Source organism: Zea mays, chromosome 2 (assembly GCF_902167145.1).
Source record: "Zea mays cultivar B73 chromosome 2, Zm-B73-REFERENCE-NAM-5.0, whole genome shotgun sequence".
Classification (NCBI taxonomy): Eukaryota; Viridiplantae; Streptophyta; class Magnoliopsida; order Poales; family Poaceae; genus Zea; species Zea mays.
Window position 1 is genome coordinate 222,192,345 of NC_050097.1, and position 17,526 is coordinate 222,209,870.

The 17,526-nt window shown below is 46.2% G+C and overlaps 2 protein-coding genes across 6 annotated transcripts; one reads left to right on the forward strand and one right to left on the reverse strand.

Annotated features, from left to right (window-relative positions):
- Positions 1 to 3,095: 3,095 nt before the first annotated feature.
- On the forward strand, positions 3,096 to 15,193 carry LOC100384703 (ubiquitin carboxyl-terminal hydrolase). 5 transcript variants are annotated; one of them, XM_035964968.1, is made up of 17 exons: positions 3,096 to 4,260; positions 4,695 to 4,828; positions 4,916 to 5,928; positions 6,018 to 6,679; positions 7,492 to 7,606; positions 7,694 to 7,951; positions 8,027 to 8,127; positions 8,879 to 8,951; positions 9,057 to 9,212; positions 9,401 to 9,572; positions 9,679 to 9,848; positions 11,410 to 12,111; positions 12,195 to 12,382; positions 12,855 to 13,096; positions 13,686 to 13,828; positions 14,244 to 14,420; positions 14,537 to 15,193. In XM_035964968.1, exons 12-17 carry the CDS (start codon positions 11,410 to 11,412, stop codon positions 14,723 to 14,725), a joined length of 1,641 nt encoding a protein of 546 aa, XP_035820861.1. In that variant the 5' UTR covers positions 3,096 to 4,260; positions 4,695 to 4,828; positions 4,916 to 5,928; positions 6,018 to 6,679; positions 7,492 to 7,606; positions 7,694 to 7,951; positions 8,027 to 8,127; positions 8,879 to 8,951; positions 9,057 to 9,212; positions 9,401 to 9,572; positions 9,679 to 9,848; the 3' UTR covers positions 14,726 to 15,193. The 5 variants fall into 5 exon arrangements, with proteins under 5 accessions (XP_035820861.1, XP_035820860.1, XP_020403529.1 ...); XM_035964967.1 differs by adding an exon at positions 10,448 to 10,885 and having other exon boundaries at positions 8,033 to 8,127; positions 8,292 to 9,212; XM_020547940.2 differs by having other exon boundaries at positions 8,033 to 8,127; positions 8,879 to 8,983.
- Positions 15,165 to 16,507, reverse strand: LOC100193790 (uncharacterized). The gene has a single exon (NM_001138875.2). It carries the CDS (start codon positions 16,429 to 16,431, stop codon positions 15,952 to 15,954), a length of 480 nt encoding a protein of 159 aa, NP_001132347.1. The 5' UTR covers positions 16,432 to 16,507; the 3' UTR covers positions 15,165 to 15,951.
- Between the last annotated feature and the right edge of the window lie 1,019 nt (positions 16,508 to 17,526).

The window sequence follows — 17,526 nt, forward strand, 5'->3', positions numbered from 1 at the left end:
CGTCAGGGTCACCCTGCAGACGGTGCACCTGTCCAGTCTGTTGTCAAACAGTGCGCCCATGCCGTGCGACGCACTGTGCTCACCATCCCTTATACGAGAAGGTTCCCTTGCACGCTGAGGATACACAGATCTCGGATGTTAGGGCGCGAGAAGATTGCTCCAGCGGCGAACATTTGTAACTACAAGTGTTATATCTGTTATGTCCCTAGGCCCATATGTCGAGGCTCAGTACCTTTGTGCATGCCCCCCTTCAGCTATAAAAGGGGAGGCATACGACGTTACAAGAAAAGGCTGACTTAGACCCAAGTGATTCAAGACAACTCAAACTCTCAAGCAATACATCACACAGTGAAGTAGAGTGTTACGCTTCGACGGTCCGAACCACTCTAAATCCTTATGTGTTCTTGTGTTCTTCCCATTTTCCAACTAACAAACAAAACTGTCGGCGTTTCGAGACCGGGGGGTCCCTGGGCCGACGAGTGAAATGTCGCCGCGTGCCCCAGCCCAGATGGGTCGGCGCGAGGCCGAGCGCGAAGGGGGGAAGAAGGCGGCCGGAGACGGGCGTGAGAGAGGTGGAAATCCCGCGGCCTTCGTGTTCGTCCCGCGCCCAGGTCGGGTGCGCTTGCTGTAGGGGGTTACAAGCGTTCCACGCAGGAGGGAGCGAGCGGCCTCACGCGAGCGCCAGTCCCGTCCTCTTCCCCGCGCGGCCAACCCTCTATAAGAGGGCCCTGGTCCTTCCTTTTATAGGCGCAAGGAGAGGATCCAGGTGTACAATGGGGGTGTAGCAGAGTGCTACGTGTCTAGCAGAGGAGAGCTAGCGCCCTAAGTACATGCCATCATGGTAGCCGGAGAGGTTTTGGCACCCGGTTCATGTGGTGTCGTGGCCGTCGGAGGAGCGCTGGAGCCTGGCGGAAGGACAGCTGTCGGGGCTGTTGAGTCCTTGCTGACGTCCTCTTGCTTCCGTAAGGGGGCTGAGAGCCGCCGTCGTCATAGAGCGTGCGGGGTGCCATCATTACTTGTCTGGCGGAGCGAGCCAGATGGGACGCCGGTCTTGTTCCCCGTAGCCTGAGTCAGCTTGGGGTAGGGTAATGATGGCGCCTCCTGTTGACGTGGTCGGTCCATGCCCTAGGTTGGGCGATGTGGAGGCTCCTCCGAGGTCGAGGTCGAGTCTGTCTTCCGTGGCCGAGGTCGAGTCCGAGCCCCTGGGTCGGGCGAGGTGGAGACCGTCGGCTGAAGCCAGGGCTAAGTCCGAGCCCTGGGGTCGGGCGAAGCGGAGTTCGTCGTCTTCTGGGGCTGAGCCCAAGTCAGAGCCCTGGGTCGGGCGGAGCGGAGTTCGCCGTCTTCCGGGGCTGAGCCCAAGTCCGAGCCCTGGGTCGGGCGGAGCGGAGTTCGCCGTCTTCCGGGGCTGAGCCCAAGTCCGAGCCCTGGGTCGGGCGGAGCGGAGTTCGCCGTCTTCCGGGGCTGAGCCCAAGTCCGAGCCCTGGGTCGGGCGGAGCGGAGTTCGCCGTCTTCCGGGGCTGAGCCCGAGTCCGAGCCCTGGGTCGGGCGGAGCGGAGTTTCCTATGGTGCCTGAGGCCGGGCCTGACTGCCTGTCAGCCTCACTCTGTCGAGTGGCACAGCAGTCGGAGCGGCGCAGGCGGCACTGTCCTTCTGTCAGGCCGGTCAGTGGAGCGGCGAAGTGACTGCGGTCACTTCGGCTCTGTCGACTGGAGGACGTGCGTCAGGATAAAGGTGTCAGGCCGCCTTTGCATTAAATGCCCCTGCGATTTGGTCGGTTGGCGTGGCGATTTGGCTAGGGTTGCTTCTTGGTGAAGACTGGGCCTCGGGCGAGTCGGAAGTTTGTTCGTCGCTGGAGGAGGGCCTCGGGCGAGACGGAGATCCTCCGGGGTCGGCTGCCCTTGCTCGAGGCTGGGCTCGGGCGAGGCGTGATCGAGTCCCTCGAATGGACCGATCCCTGACTTAGTCGCACCCATCAGGCCTTTGCAGCTTTGTGCTGATGGGGGTTACCAGCTGAGAATTAGGAGCCTTGAGGGTATCCCTAATTATAGTCCCTGACAAAAACGCTTAGGCCCCTCCTCATCTTAGGATTTAGGGCGGATGCACTCCGCCACCCGGCCGGAGATTTCCTCTCTGACACATACCTAGCTAGGTTGCATATATGTGACCTATATTATGTTAAGTAAATACTAACCATGCTATAATTTATTATAATAAACTAAATACTTTGGAGGTGCATCCAACTAAAGTTTAGTCCTTGTCATATCGAATATTTAAATAATAATTATAGATATTAAATATAGTCTAGTTATAAACTAATTACGATGGAGACTAAAAGACGAGACAATCATTAAACCTATAATTATTGGTAACAACTAATATCCAATCGCATTTTAGGTGCAAGCGTGTAAGTGAGCCTCCTGGTCTGTTAGATTATGATCTAACTGTAGATATACTCGTGGTTTGTTAGGATTTTTTTTTTATAAATCTACACGAGCTGGTGTTGTAAGGGTTTAAGTGTTGAATGTGATGTATAGTTGGATCATAACCTAATGGACCAAGGGTCTCGCTTGCATGTTCACATCTAAGGTCTAAGTGCATATTAATTGTTGCCATATTTATTATTCACATTTGATATTTTGACATCAACTAAACTTTAATCAAAGTAACCAAACACCATTATTAAATCGATCATTTATGGTTTAATGATTAAGTTCATTAATGTGAGTCCATCAAACCATACTAGTCCAATACTCCTAGGTTACGACGGGTTACATTTGATACCCTTAAAAAATAAATTTAATATCAAAACTTGGTTCACGTATCAGATATTAAATTGATAAAATAAATATTACACTTTATCTTAGCCAAAAGCTCGAAAATGTATGTGTTAAAAACGAGTCCGACCCTCTTTTTTTACAGCTCAATTGATTGTTCGTCCTCTTTAGCTAACAAGGTGATATTATATAGGAGCGTTATGCTACATGTGGTTTGGTGTCGTATAGAAATTATGTGGTTTATCACGGTCCATATTTGGTTTAACGGCCTATATATAGTATAACGGCATATTAGTAGATGAGAAGTAGGGAAAATGAACAGACTATACGTTTTGCATGTGGTGTATGATTTCGCATATGGTGTATCTCTACTACTCCTTAAGAAAGGAGCGTAGGCGTGCACACCAACCCGTTCTGCCTCCGCTTCGATCATGGGGTGGTCGCGCTTTCGTCGCCGCCATCAACGGTGTCGCTATCTCCTCCCTATCCGGCGTCCGCGATGCTCGCCACCCCTCCTCCCCCACGCGTCGGACGCTCGCCATGCTCGCCTCCCTCCCCTCCGGTCCGCCTCGCTCCCCTTCCGCCCTTCCGTCGCGTGCGCTTGGAAAAAGGTCCAGCAGCCCCAAACTCCCCAGCGGGGCCATCTCGCCCACCTCTCCCTGCACGCCGGATCCCCGCCGTCCCCACCATCGCCTGTGTTGGGTCCGACCCAGTCCGCTCATGCCTCGACGCGCAGTTCTCGCACACCGTCCGCGGCGGCGTCCGCCTCGCGCCGGTCTCGCACACCGTCCCGCAGCGGATCCAATCACGCCTCCTCACCCTCCGCTGCCTCCTCCCATCCCCTCTCCCATCGAATCCGCGATTCCGCGTCCACAGTGGATACCGTGAGCTCGCCCCCGCCTCCATGGCTCCATCCTCCGCTCGCGATTCCCCCGTGCCCGTTGGAAGGGGGTCACGGATCCTCACACGGTTCCTGCTGCACTACCTCCGCGCTGCCACGCGCAGGCCGCCGACGCTTGAGCGGGAGGGCACCGCGCTCGCTGGCCTCGCGGACACGGCCGTCCACGGCATGGCGCTCGTCGAGGGCACGACGTTCTCGTGCCGGGGCCTCTTCTGAGTGCTCCGGATCGTGTCGGCGGTGGGGCTGAGCAGGGAGTGCCGTCACAAGCTGGAGCGGCTCATGGGGCTGATGCTGGTCCAGGCCACGCTCGACGACCTCCTTGTCTCCAGCGACGACGGCGGCGACGTGTACATTGTCAACCTGGTCATGAGGCTGGTCAGGGTGTTCGTGGCCTCCAAAGAGGAGGCAGACGCGCCGTCGGAGAGGATGCGGAAGGTGGGGCGCCTGGTCGACAAGTACCTCGACGAAATCTCGCAGGACCAGGGGCTGAAGGTGTCCAAGTTCCTCACCGTCTCCGAGAGCCTGCCGGACTCGGCCAGGGACTGCTACGACGGCGTGTACCGGGTGCTGGACATCTACCTCAAGGTAAAAAAAGTGACAGAAACTATGTTGATCTATTATGATTCAACCATCTAATTAACTATAGAAGATATCAAGTGTCAACTAAATGAATGCAAGTGGCTGGTTTGTTTAACAAAAAGAATCGTTGATTGTTTGTCCATGTTTTTACTTGCAGAAGATTGTACAAGGGGGAAATGAGTTTGTTTGGTCAGGCTTCGATTTGACGATCTATTTAGAGGGATTTGATAGGGTTTGTTCATGTAGATTTGTCCTTTCAGGATTGCGTTCTATTGTTTCGTTAAGATCGGGTTACGGGTTTGCACGCTGGACACATTAGCCCTATTTGGATTAAACCGAACTGAAGTGATTAAACAAAACGATATTTAAAACATATTTTTTCACCATCTTAACTTAGAATTAATCTGGAGCACTGATGTGAAGTTTAAATTTGTGCTCAGATGGCATATCCCAAAACCGCTCTACTTACAAGGATGGCAAACATGCTCATCCAAATGAGTCTTCAGAACCCCCTTACTTTGGCTCATCCGTGAGCATTTTACAGAAGCAACCAGCCAAGGAACCCCATATGGATGTACGTAGAACTTTTTATATATACGTAGAACAGATCATTTGGTGCACTTAAGTCTAATGTTTATTTTGAATTTTAAATCCGTACAAGGGGGACAATCCGAATGGCTCTGCTAACAGAGATGATTAGCGGCAAGGTATCATTGCATCAATTTGTGTATTATCTTGAGTATACATGGATGTGCATAGCCTGTGTGGATTTTGTTCGCCAAAGCTTTGGCCCCAGTACGTGTTTGTTACCTCCACCAATATTCTGTATGCATTCATCATATTGAAGCTAAAAAGTCATTGTGCTTTTGTAGACCTGTGTTTTTGTAGAACACTTCTCTATTTTATCCATTCAGAACATTGTTTTATATTTATCCATTCAGAACTTGTGTTTTTGCCAAACACTTTTCTATTTTGCAGTGAGCTTAACTGTCAGACTTTTGATAGACACTTATCCAATATACTAATGCCCCAACTACTCTTGAAGTTAAAAAGTCATTGGATGGAGTAAGCATCCCCAAGTAATGCATTTTACGAATTTACTAATTGCTATTGTGGATTATCAAGCCTGTGATATGAAATTACTTATGCGACTTACTCTCCTTCATATATTTCCTTCCCGAACATAACGACGCCTGCCACATGTCCATAGCCTTTTTGCACATAAAGATTTGAATATCAAATTTTAGTCGCACCACAACAGGTACTAGAAAGTGGTATAGGCAGAGTCTTACCACTTCATGTTGATAAGTGTCATATGCTACATTTTGCGGCTTCCTATTGATAATGCTTCGAAGATAATATTAACTAAGTATCCCTTGTGAATTGTGACACTGTTTTGTTGCTTTAAAAGGGATTACACCAATCCTGACCTTTTTGTCAACCAAATAATAATTGAGGGGATTGTGCAGGTATGCTTCGTATGTTCATATCTCATGATGTTTCACCCCCAACCCCAACCCCAACCCCACCCTCCCCCTTTTTAATTTTTGTTGATCTAACTCAAAGAAAAATTTGCAGCCCACGATAGGCCGGAGCCTAAGAGCAGCGTGCTTTTAGGATTAGTTGAGATTTGAGAACATGCAATATGCTGTGACGGTGGATGTTCTGCAAACTGTAAGAATAACTCAATACCTTTTGTTTAATTCAAATAAAGAGCTGACATGAAAGCCAGTTGTATAGTTACATTAATGTGATATTTTTAGGTGTTTTCTGTTTTTGGCGCTGTTAAAAAAATCACCATGTTTGAGAAGAACAGTGGATTGCAGGCTCTAATATAATATTCAGGTATGTGCTCACCTATGCACCCAACAAGGTATGCTCTTGATCTTGGTGCTGAATGTTGCTGTTCCGCTGGTGCCAACAAAAGCTAGGAGGGTCTTGTTTGGTATGTTTAAGTGTCTCAAGCAGACGGTGGTGAATGGATTGGTTGCAACAAAGCCTCCACCTGTGGAGCTGGAGATAGACACAGAGTATTGGCACATAAGGCTAGGTCGGAAGAAAGAGATCTTTTCCTTTGAGAAGTACAAATCATCATATATGTCATTTTCGTTCATTCAAGTCTTTTATTCCTAACTTCACTAAATGACATAACATATTTGTTGACACTCTAAAAGTGTTACCTCCCTTGAAGTTAGCTAAAAATGCTCAAATAATCTGTTAGAAAAAGGTGAAAGCCCATTTTCCCCTAGCCTCCTACTTCTTGTTTTTCTACTGAATCTTCCATAGTGTAGACTCATAAAATCATCTTATGCGGATTCTTTAGCTTGAGAAGGACCTCAAGGAACAACAAGTTGTGCAAGGTGCAGTGGAAAACACTTTAGGGGCTGGTTCTATCAATTTGCTATTAGAGAATCCAATACCAAAGGTAATTGTTTTTCATCGTAGAACTATTGTTAGTCTGCACTTGTCCCAAATTTTTATTACTCATTATAGGATTGGAGAACTATTCATATGATTGGAGCCGAAAGCAATACTTTATTATTGTTTCTAATTCTGTTGCCACATCTATAATTAATTCCAATTGCAACCACCACTGCCTTTAATAATAGTGTTTAGTTAAATATAATAATACTTTATAGCAGCGACGAAGCTAGAGAAACTTAGAGTGATGTACCTTTCAAAATTTTCTATGGATTTAAAACTCATTCAGAATTTTCTTTAGCTTAGTCAACAAATGTGTAGTGTAGTTTACTAAATTTAGTAAACCTGGCCTACCTCATCTCTTGCCTTTATCACTTCATGGTTTTTTCTAATCCAGAATTGCCTTTAGCTTAGTCAACAAATATGTAGTGTATTAACTATTCCAGTGTGCAATTCATCATGTTTCTTATATCTCGATTCTACTGCTTTAATGATATGTCTAGCATGTGTAATATTCCTAATCATGGTTCAGCTCGAATCGATTGCATACAAAATGATTATGTACGTATGAGGGCATTCCATCTATGCATAAAACGTTTCTGCTAGCTTGTAGAGCCATTAAGTCTGAGTATCTGATAATTGGTAATTTATCAGGCGGTAAATTTAAACCAACTATTATCTAAATCCTTCAATTGAAGCTCTGATTGGGAACATATTATGCTAATGATTTCCTTGCTGACTGTTTGTCTTATTTCATTGTCTTACAATTTGATGAAATGCCTCACCTCCTGCTAATGATTTCCTTCATTCTACCAGGCAAATTCTCTTTCCAACACACCAAATCCATATGAACAAGGCATCTCGATTATTGGGCGAACACTATCGAAATTCGATGAAGATGATCTGATTCCATGTTTCGGATTTGGAGATGGTAATGATTTCATTCACGACTGATTGTTTCTTACACTATTTCATAATGTCTATACATCCTAATTCACCATGCACTTTTTTCTTTCAGCATCAACGCATGATCAAGACGTCTTTGTTTCTCTCCTGACGAGAAACCTTGCAATGGATTTGAAGAAGCTTTTGGACAATGCAGGGAACTTGTACCACATTTTCGTTTAGCTCGGAAGCTGCTATGCCTTGTTCATCCATTTAATTGCATTGTTCATATGTGTTTACACTAATTCTTAACAGGATCAACACCCTTTGCACCAATGTGAAGCAAAGTGGTGGACAATACCACGTCCTGTTGATAATTGCAGATGGGAAGGTACCATGTTAACTCATCTTATTGGAATGTTATGCAAGTATTTTGATGTCTCTAAATACTCTATCCTTTTTCAAGTTGCAGGACGCCATGGCAGCCTTGCCCCGCTCCCCCAACAGCGCCCGCCTGCCCCTTTCCTTGCGCGACGCGAGATGGATCGGCGAATCCATGGCAGCTTGGTAAGTCCGCCTCTCGTCCTTCCTGGTCCTCCGTTGCACGATACCCGCCCCCAGCCCCTGCTCCGATGTGGCGAGGTGCCCCCTCCCCGCCCAGATGCGCCGAAGACGTGGAGCAAATCCACCTCAATGATGCACGCTGACAGCGGGCTCGTCGGCACGTCTAGGTGGAGCACGGCGTCCTTTTTGAAAATGGTTTGGTCATACACAAACTTGTGGGGTGAAATTTCGGCTTCGGCCTCCTTCTGCGAGGTGGATTTGGATAGCGCGGCGCAGAAAAATGGCGGCTTCAGCTCTCCACCTCTGCCGCCTCCCCAAGCCATGGCGGGTGTGAAGCTTCAGCAGAGGCAGTTGCGCCCGATGAGCCATGTGGGACCTTTTACTGCGCCCTTCTTCTTCTACTCCCTTCTCGTTGCATTCCTGTTCTTTTCGCTTGTGCGAATGGCAGAGCTACGCCTACTAGGGTGCTGCCCTGTGTGCCCCACCCAGTACACAGTATGCTGCTCACCATGGCGCTGCGCTGTGACTCAGCAGAGTGGCAAGATGCAAGGCTTGCCGAGCTGCCTAGCCATTATAATGCTTGGTCCTTGAATTGAAGTCAATTGATTTCCGATTTAATAAGGCACAGTTTGTTTGAGCTTCTGCTGTCGTCTTCACATATTTTAATTTTTAATGCATGTGGGGATTACTGAAATTGTTGTGCAGACATGTGTTTTGAGATTGTGTGTTATTTGTGCCTGATTTTATTGCACAGGCAGGGTGGTCTATCTCAAAGATTTTTGAAAGTTGTTTCTTATTATGGTCTCACGACTCTGCCATATAAACTGGTCTGTAAGCTTGTTGGTGCCAATCTCAGAAGGTTTGTGTGCTGTCATTAAAGGAATATCCAAATTTTAACTTTGTTAAACTTTGTTCTCTGGTACAATGTCCAGGATGCTCTGGAACCTTACATGAGAAAGAGAACAGTTGAACTTCACTGGGGTAAGCACCATCAAGATTACGTGGATGGCTTGAATAAGTAGCTGGCTACCAGCCCTCTGTATGTATATACACTCTGGACGATCTGATAAAAGAAGCCCACAACAATGGTAATCCATTACCAGAGTATAAAAATGCAGCACGGTTAACTCGTTTATGATACCCCGTCCATTCTATTTTGCTTGCACTACTCATATTATGTCTGTCATATGCTTTCTTTCAAAAAAACTGCAATTTGTGCTTTCGCCAATAGTAGGATGGTTTTGGGAGTTCCAAGCTTATGTTTTCTGACATGCAGGTCTCGAATCATCACTTTTTCTGGGAATCGATGCAACCAGAAGGTGGTGGCTTACCTGAGGGAGGTGTGCTATAGCAGATTGAAAAGGATTTTGGCTTGTTTACTAATTTTAGGGAAGAGTTTATTCGTTCAGCCTTACAACTATTGGGGTATGGTTGGGTTTGGCTTGCTTGTAAGTTTCTTTCTATTTTCTTTGAAGTACAGACACCACCGGTTCAAACTACCGATTTCCTGATTGCTCTTTCTAAAGCTAATATTCTGCCGGATATTTGTTGCAGTGAAGAGAAATAAGAGAAAGCTTTCAGTAGTTCATACACGAAACATTATCTACCCACTTGCTTTTGGTGATATTGTATGTTCATACACAAAGAATGATATAGAACCACCAAAGAGTTGATTGTATATTGATCCTTTTTCTGCTTCATATATCTGAACTCTACAATGTGAGGTAGGTAGCATTTGAGAATTCTTTTTCTAATTGTTCAAGCAAACTGGATGTGCACACAGTAACTGCATTAGTAGACGTGATGCCTTCATTCTCTATGTGGTTCTTTTCAGAATTTCGAACACCACGATCTTACCAAAAATGAGGTTCAGTATCAGAGTGGTTAGACCTGATCTGTTATCTTGGAAGAGATATGTGAACACAAGCATATGAATAAGTTTATGTATAAACAATCTATACGAGAAACGAGTAACCATTGTGGTAGATAAAAAATAAATATTATAGAGTCCCTCTTCTATGGAACGAAATTAAATTGGGATATCGTGTGTCCTTCAATAGTTAATTCATTATATGATTGTGTGCCGTCGCAAAGCACGGGCATCGTACTAGTAATGTATAAAACTGTTGCTTTAAAAGGATAGACATAGAGATTACTTGCCGAACAAAAGCACGGGGCAGCTTCTTGGTGCTGATGTATAGAGAAAAAAATTATCTACAGCTGCTGATAAATGGATTTGCTACATACTTGTCGATTTTTTGTCTGCTTGAACAGAACGAAATAACAGTCGATCATTGATAGATATGCCAAATCTCACGTACAGGCGTACAGCCCAAGGCCGAAGCCCACGTATCGGTATCGCCAGGCCGCCCGCATCGACATATACCAGCAACCCAAGCAACTCCCCACGTTCTCTGTCCTTCCAAGACCCAGGCTTTCAGTTCCAGCCCCACCTCGCCTAGCTTCTCCCCTCCCCTTCCCAAACCCTACACCCCGGGCCTTCGCCGTCCCCGACTCACCGCCGGGCGCCGGCCACCCCCATAGCGCAGCGCCGGCGCCGAACTGAACTCTTCCGTGCGGTCGGCCGCGCGTACGGCCACCCCCCTCGGCGCCGCCCGCCGCCTTTGATGTCTCCCACCTGCGACCTCGGCTTCCTCTGGCCCCGGTCGCAGAAGAGCCCCCAAGAGGTCTCCCGAGCGGCCGCTTCCGGAGCCCAGCGATTGGCCTCCCCACGGCAGCCGAAATGAGCGGCGGCGAGAAGGTACTATTCGCGTGCTTGCATTTGCGTCGTTTGGGCTTAATTGCGTGTGTTAACTGTCGGTACTGACTGTCCTGCTCCCATGGTGTGTCGCATTAAAGTGAGCCAGGGTGGTTGAAGTTTGGGGGTGCGGGCGAGTTGATTGGATTAGGGGTTTGTAGTACCTGGCACGTTGATTCAATGCTGCTGCGCGTGTATGAATCGTACCCCCCTTACTGAACGCATAAGGAACCATGGACTCTGTTTGGATGTTAATTTGGATTATGATCATAGATAAGTGATTATGCTACTCTTGCTCCCGAGGATCGCATGTATGAAACGCGTGGGAGTGTAGCAGTAGTTCTGCTGCATTTCAAAACTTATAGTATTAAAGTTTCCTTAAATGCATAGAGCTCCTTTCCTAAGGGTTCTCGGTCCAACTATTTTGATACATAGTAGACTTTTCTGTGGCATAAGTTACATATCAACAATAAAAGTTGCCCAAGTTACCTGATTCTCTAATCTAGTTGCCTCTATCTGTGATGCAGATGTTGCTGTTTGGGTCCTTTACAGAGGACGAGACTAAGTTGTTCCAGGGTCAGCCTCTCAAAAGTCCAAATAAAAGCGTCAGCAAAGAATGTGAACGGACGGAGATCCAGTTTGGCACCCTGAACTTTTCAGTGCTGAGTTTAGAGAAGGTATCTACTTCCAGTGTTGTTCTTCCTGCAAAATCAGCAAACAGCGAGACCAGTGCCATCACAAAGGAGAATACATGCAGTAATGAAAAGAAAGCTGCAGGATCAAGCCTTCCAAATGGCAGAGCCATTCTGGCTAATGGATGCCCCCCTGTTAATGTTCCTGCCAACAATGATTTATTTGAGAATGTGAAGAAGACAGAAGCTGTTGTCCCACCAGTTGTGCCTGTAAAAAGCATCAGCAATCCAACACCACAAATGACATTGGAGGTGCATAACGATGGCACCGAACCCACTCAAAGCAGAAAGTTAGACAAGGAAAGGGAAATTACTGAAAATGGTAGCCCAATTGTCGATACACCCATTGCTGCAGCTCCAGCAGAAGAGGCAGTCACAAACCTAAATAAGAAAACCTCACAGAACATGCCCTTGATTCCACAAGGCTTGAGGAACACAGGAAATATCTGCTTTCTGAATGCAACTTTGCAGGCATTGCTTTCATGCTCGCCTTTTGTCCACCTTTTACAGGATCTGAGGAACCGTAGTATACCTAAGGTACTTGTACCTAATCAAATTGGTCTGATGCAATTTTGGCGCTTATTTGATTTCCTTTCTTCTGACCATTTCTTTCATTTTAGTTTGGCTACCCAACTCTGCGTGCATTTGTTGAGTTGATCTCTCAATTCGATGTGCTTGACGAGTCAGTTAACAAGAAAAAAGAGAAGGCTACTACTGTTGCTGCAAAGCCACTTAATCCTGCCATGTTTGATGATGTTCTCAGAAACTTTACACCAGATGTGCCGGCTGGAATAACTGCTCGGCCAAGGTAAGTGCTTGTGGTTCTGTTCTTCGGCATGCCCCCCCCCCCCTAAATAATACTCCACAAGTCGTGGACTGTGAATCGAATGCAGCAATTAGGCAATTAATGATTTTTCTCATTGAGTTCCAAGTAGCAGGACCTGGACCATCTCATTGAGTCTAGCAAGTAGCAATACCTTGACGACTAGGTTTTTAGCTGATCCAATTCTTGCATATCTATGTTGCAAGCTTTGATCACAATCATTTCAGAGTCCTCCAAATGCCAAATTGTCATCCTAAATGGTCCATGGGCCTTTCATGGTGACCATACACCATAGGCATCAATATTGAGTTTATTCTGATAAAGTTGTCTGTAAATATGTTGAGCATATTATCTTTTTTACATTTTGTTTGTTAATGTCCTTCACAAATTGTTGTCTATCTTGCAATGAAGATTTTGGTTCAGTTTGTGATGCTATATGCACTTTTGCGCTCTGCAGGCAGGAAGATGCTCAAGAGTTTTTAAGTTTTGCCATGGATAGAGTGCATGATGAACTGCTGAAGCTTAATGGTAATGGTTTGGATTCAAAGGAGGGTATGGTTGTTTCTTCTTCTGCTGATGATGCTTGGGAGACAGTTGGAAGAAAGAACAAATCTGCAATAGTTAGAACACATAGTTTTGTTCCCTCTGAGCTAAGTGCTATTTTTGGAGGGCAGCTACAGAGCGTTGTGAAAGCTGCAGGTAATTTTATTTTGTCCTGAGGGAGATGACTCAGTTTTTCTGTAAAGAACCGAATATCCATCTAGCTATATTTTTTTGAAAGAGCTTGGAAAGTTGTGCTTTTTCAGTTTCTTGATTTGTTATGCTGCATCATGTTTCCATGAACACATTCCCTGTTGATCTGGTTGTTGTCATATTTTTCCTCATGCTGTGGATTCTGTCATTGCTTTTTTTTTCGTCTCTAACCAGCCAGCCCAGTATGAGGGTTAATACTTAATAGTTCATGTTTCAAGTGCATTCTACATCTTATTGATTAATGAGAAATAATCTATAGAACTTTTCTGTGTCATGTAAGGTAATTCTATGTTATTGACTTATTGTCATTGCATTGCCATTGAAGTTTTTTCTGATAATAATGCACAAATGCATTTCAGCCCTAATAAAACAGTACTACCCAGTTGCTTCTAATTTCTCCAATAGAATATGATATCATGATTGCATTAGTTATTTACCATAGGGATAGGGTGAAACCTATGTTTGAGTAGGCCCACTTGTGGTGTTTCCTATCCGTCTTAACATTGTTGCATACTGATGAATCTATACCTATCAGGTAACAAAGCATCAGCTACTGTTCAACCCTTTCTACTGCTTCATCTTGATATATTCCCAGATGCTGTTCAGACACTTAATGATGCACTTCGTCTGTTCTCTACCCCTGAATCTTTGGAAGGATACAGAACCACTGCTGGAAAGGTATCTACCTTGTCACCTTTTTGTTTAGTATATTTTTACATTTAGTTTCGTCATCACATAATACAAGTGGTGTCATGCAATGCATTTTGCTAGTGAGCTACTTGTAAAGACAAAACTGCGGAATACGTATTCTTGTGGTTTGTTTTACCCTTCAGATGCATTTCTAGAATGGTTTTTATGATTTTTGTTATTTGTGCCCCTCTGTTTCGATGGGTTTATGACCTGCATGTTAGTTTTTATTTATTAATTGTTTTTTTATCTTGAAATTACTACAAGTTAAATTTAGGCCGATCTGTACTTTTGTACATTTTATTTATTTTGGGTGCCATAGTGCAGTTCTTCTTTCATTAAACGGACACAGTAATGTATTGCAATCAGTTACAGTTATGATGTAGTATCAAACTTGATCTTGCAGGCTGGTTTGGTGACAGCTAGAAAGTCATTCAAGATACACGCCCTTCCAAAGATAATGATCCTGCACTTAAAGAGGTTCAGTTATGGAAATAATGGGAGCACTAAAATCTACAAGCCACTCGGCTTCACATCTGAACTGGTTCTTAGTCGTGATCTGCTGAGCTCACCATCACAAGAGGTGATAATTTGCTGGACATGCATCTGTAAATGTTTTTTTAACACATTGAGATGACATAACAGTTGATTGGTACTACTGAATCACTTGATCTAACCGTTCGTCGTTGTTGTATACAGGGTAGAAAATATGAGCTTGTTGCAACCATCACTCATCATGGGAGGGACCCTTACAGAGGTCACTACACTGCTCATGCAAAGCATGCCGACGGGCAATGGCTTCGCTTTGACGATGACGCTGTTGTGCCCGTTGGCGAGAACGATGTCTTGCATGACCAAGCATATGTTCTCTTCTACAAACAAGTCTGAAAGCACTACGTAGTTGATTAGTTGCTCTTTCGTATCGCCGTTGCTTAAACAGCCAGATATACCGTCTAACTATCGTCCTATTAATGTAGTCACCGAGTAACAGCAGCAGAGTATTATGTGAAGCACCCTGGTGCTGCACGTGTTTATTATCATATGCTTGGTCATGATGTGGCGAGAGGGGGGATTTGTCTTCAGCCCATTTTGAGGTTCTGTAAAAATTCAACTGTCATCATTGCAATGAGCAGCGAAGTAATCATGGTCAGCCCTGTCGCTGGCAGCTGCCGAAATGGGTTGTGTGCATGTGGCATGCCGTGGTTGGCAATTGGTTGTTGAGAAGACATTGCCATTAGCTTAGCCATGTGCCGTGTCTCTGGGAGTGTCAAGAGGTGCAGGGCAATGTTAGCTGGTGTATGTGCCTTGCAAGCATGACTAGCATGTTATAAAAAGCTTCGAATTATTCGTTTTGAAGGTGTCATGTCCCTGTCAAGGAGTCGTCCTGACGTCTGTAAGGAAGGTGTGCGGCCGACATGGACTTCTCTTTGTGGCTTTCTGAGGAATGGACTGAAGTGGCTGCGACTTAGGAAATCTGGTATAGCGCAAATGTTCTGGAGCAAACTGAGCTAGTCTGGTTGCAATCTGTTGCTAAACTACCATCGGTTATACCTGCTGACAGACAGTGCAACTGGCGTAGGTTGCTTTATGTTACACCTGTTGTTTGGTGGTAAAATCAGTGGTCCATCAGTGCTTCCTACGGCCTTCGTTTCAAGGACCGATTCTTCTTCAGTGGATGCTGACAGCTAGACATCCCGAAAGTCATCTGGAGAGTAGCTCGGCACATGTAGCATCCTGGAGTCGTTGACAACTCAGTTCCATCTGAATCATAGGACAACTGAAGCAAAGCGAGGTAGTAATGGAAGAAGAATTGAAAAGATCAGGCTGCTTGCCATCATATATATATTCAACAACATGGACATGGGAGGAGGAGGAGGAGGAATAGTAAGTACATCACTCCGCCTGTTTTTTTTTTTTTGGGTGCTCTGCTGGATGAACAAGAACTGAGCTGGAACAGGAGAAGCTGGCTACGAGGAGAGAGCACTGGCCGCCTCGTCCGAATCTTCCATCTGTTGTTTTTTTAGTCGTATACACAGACAGAAACAGACTAGACTTGCTTGAGGTTACACTAGGCACAACAGCCATGGCGGCGGCCCGCCATGAGCAGGCTGCTTCTAGCGAGGCTGGTGGATGATGACGCGGCGCGCGGCGCCCCTGGCGTGGTGCGCCGGCCTGTCCGCGTGCCTCTGCTGCTGGGCGCGCAGCAACGGCGACGGCGACGGCGCGGCGGCGGCCCGGGGGGAGCTGAGGCTCAGCGCCCTGAGCATGTCGAGGTCGTACCCGGGCAGCAGCGCCGGCTTGGCGTTGTGGGGGTGGTGGACGTCAGGCGCGTAGAAGAGGTCGTCGGTGTCGAGGAGGTCGACGGAGTCGTCGGGGAGGAGCGCGGCGACGTCGAGCTCGGCGTCGGCGGCGGCGGCGAAGGCGGCCTCGTGGTGCTGGTGCTGGCGGAACCAGTGGTCCCGGAACCAGGCGGTGGTGTTGACGAGCTCATACCACTCGGGCGAGAATTCCTCCACCTGCCGGTACGCCGCCGGGATGAAGAGCGGCGCGTTGGGGTTCAGCGACGACGTCGCCATGGCGGCCACGGCGCTCATCCTCTTCTCAGCTGCTGGCTCAGATCCGGAACACCCAAGGACCGCCGGTTTCTGGGGGTGGCTTTTGGGTGGTTTGTAGCTGCCAAAAGCCGTGTGCCGTGCCGCGCTGCGGAGCTGGGTCGGGTGTTTATAGCCAGTCAGCTGCCAGCTGAACTAAACGGGGGCTCGGACGGATTTTCTGTGGGCGCCGCGCCACGTTGCGTTGTGTGGGTGGTTTGATTGGGTCTAAATTATTGCGTGGGTCCCACCGGCACCGGCGGGACCTGCCGGCAGAGTGGAAGGGAGGAAGTTTCCGCGCGATAAGAATGAAAGCAGGAGGACAGGGACGCACAAGCACAACGTGTAAAAGGAAACCGTGGCGCGCCAACAGTCTCCACTCCGGCCGGTCCAGTGAATCCAACCCAACCCACCCACGCTAGAGACAACGAATGTCACGATCCTCGTAATACGCATGTAATAACCAATACTTAATTTGCAAATTGGGTCGGCGAGACGTCCCACTCCTCGTTCCTTGAAGAAAACAAATGCATAAAAAAAGGACAACATATCTAGCATAGAAACGATTTGGGTTTTAACGTGCCGATATCGAATCTTGTACATTAGACTTATTATCTACGACCGAGTGAAATCACACCTGAGAACGTAGTGTCCTGCTCCCTCTGTCTGTAAATATTAGTCGTTCTCATTTTTTAAGGAGTCAATCATTTTTAACTTTGACCACATTTATATAAAAAAATATTAATATTTATAGTTTATATAAAAAAATTAATATTTATAGTACATAATTAGTATCGCTATGTAGATATTTAAATCTATATTTGTAGTAAAATTATTCGAAGATGCAAATGTTGCTAATATATTCTATAAATCTAGTTAAACTTAAGAAATTTTGACTGACACGAATACCATAACGACAAACATTTTGTGAACGGATGGAGTATTTAAGTAAAAAAACATTGAGTTCTTTAGAAAACAGTGTGACACTGTGTCTAGCAGTTTACCCATATGATCATCTAAAACACTGTTTTGCACTGTAGACTGTATTGTTCGCAGAGTAAAGTTTGAATTTAAGTATGAGGATATGTAAACTGCTAG

Excerpts from the sequence above, each read along its gene's own strand:
- LOC100384703 (XM_035964967.1), top strand. Across the intron at positions 12,112-12,194 it reads GGAACCGTAGTATACCTAAG|TTTGGCTACCCAACTCTGCG; the intron begins GTACTTGTACCT and ends CTTTCATTTTAG. Across the intron at positions 13,097-13,685 it reads GAGCGTTGTGAAAGCTGCAG|GTAACAAAGCATCAGCTACT; the intron begins GTAATTTTATTT and ends TATACCTATCAG.
- LOC100193790 (NM_001138875.2), bottom strand. The coding sequence starts at position 16,431 with ATGAGCGCCGTGGCCGCCATGGCGACGTCGTCGCTGAACCCCAACGCG.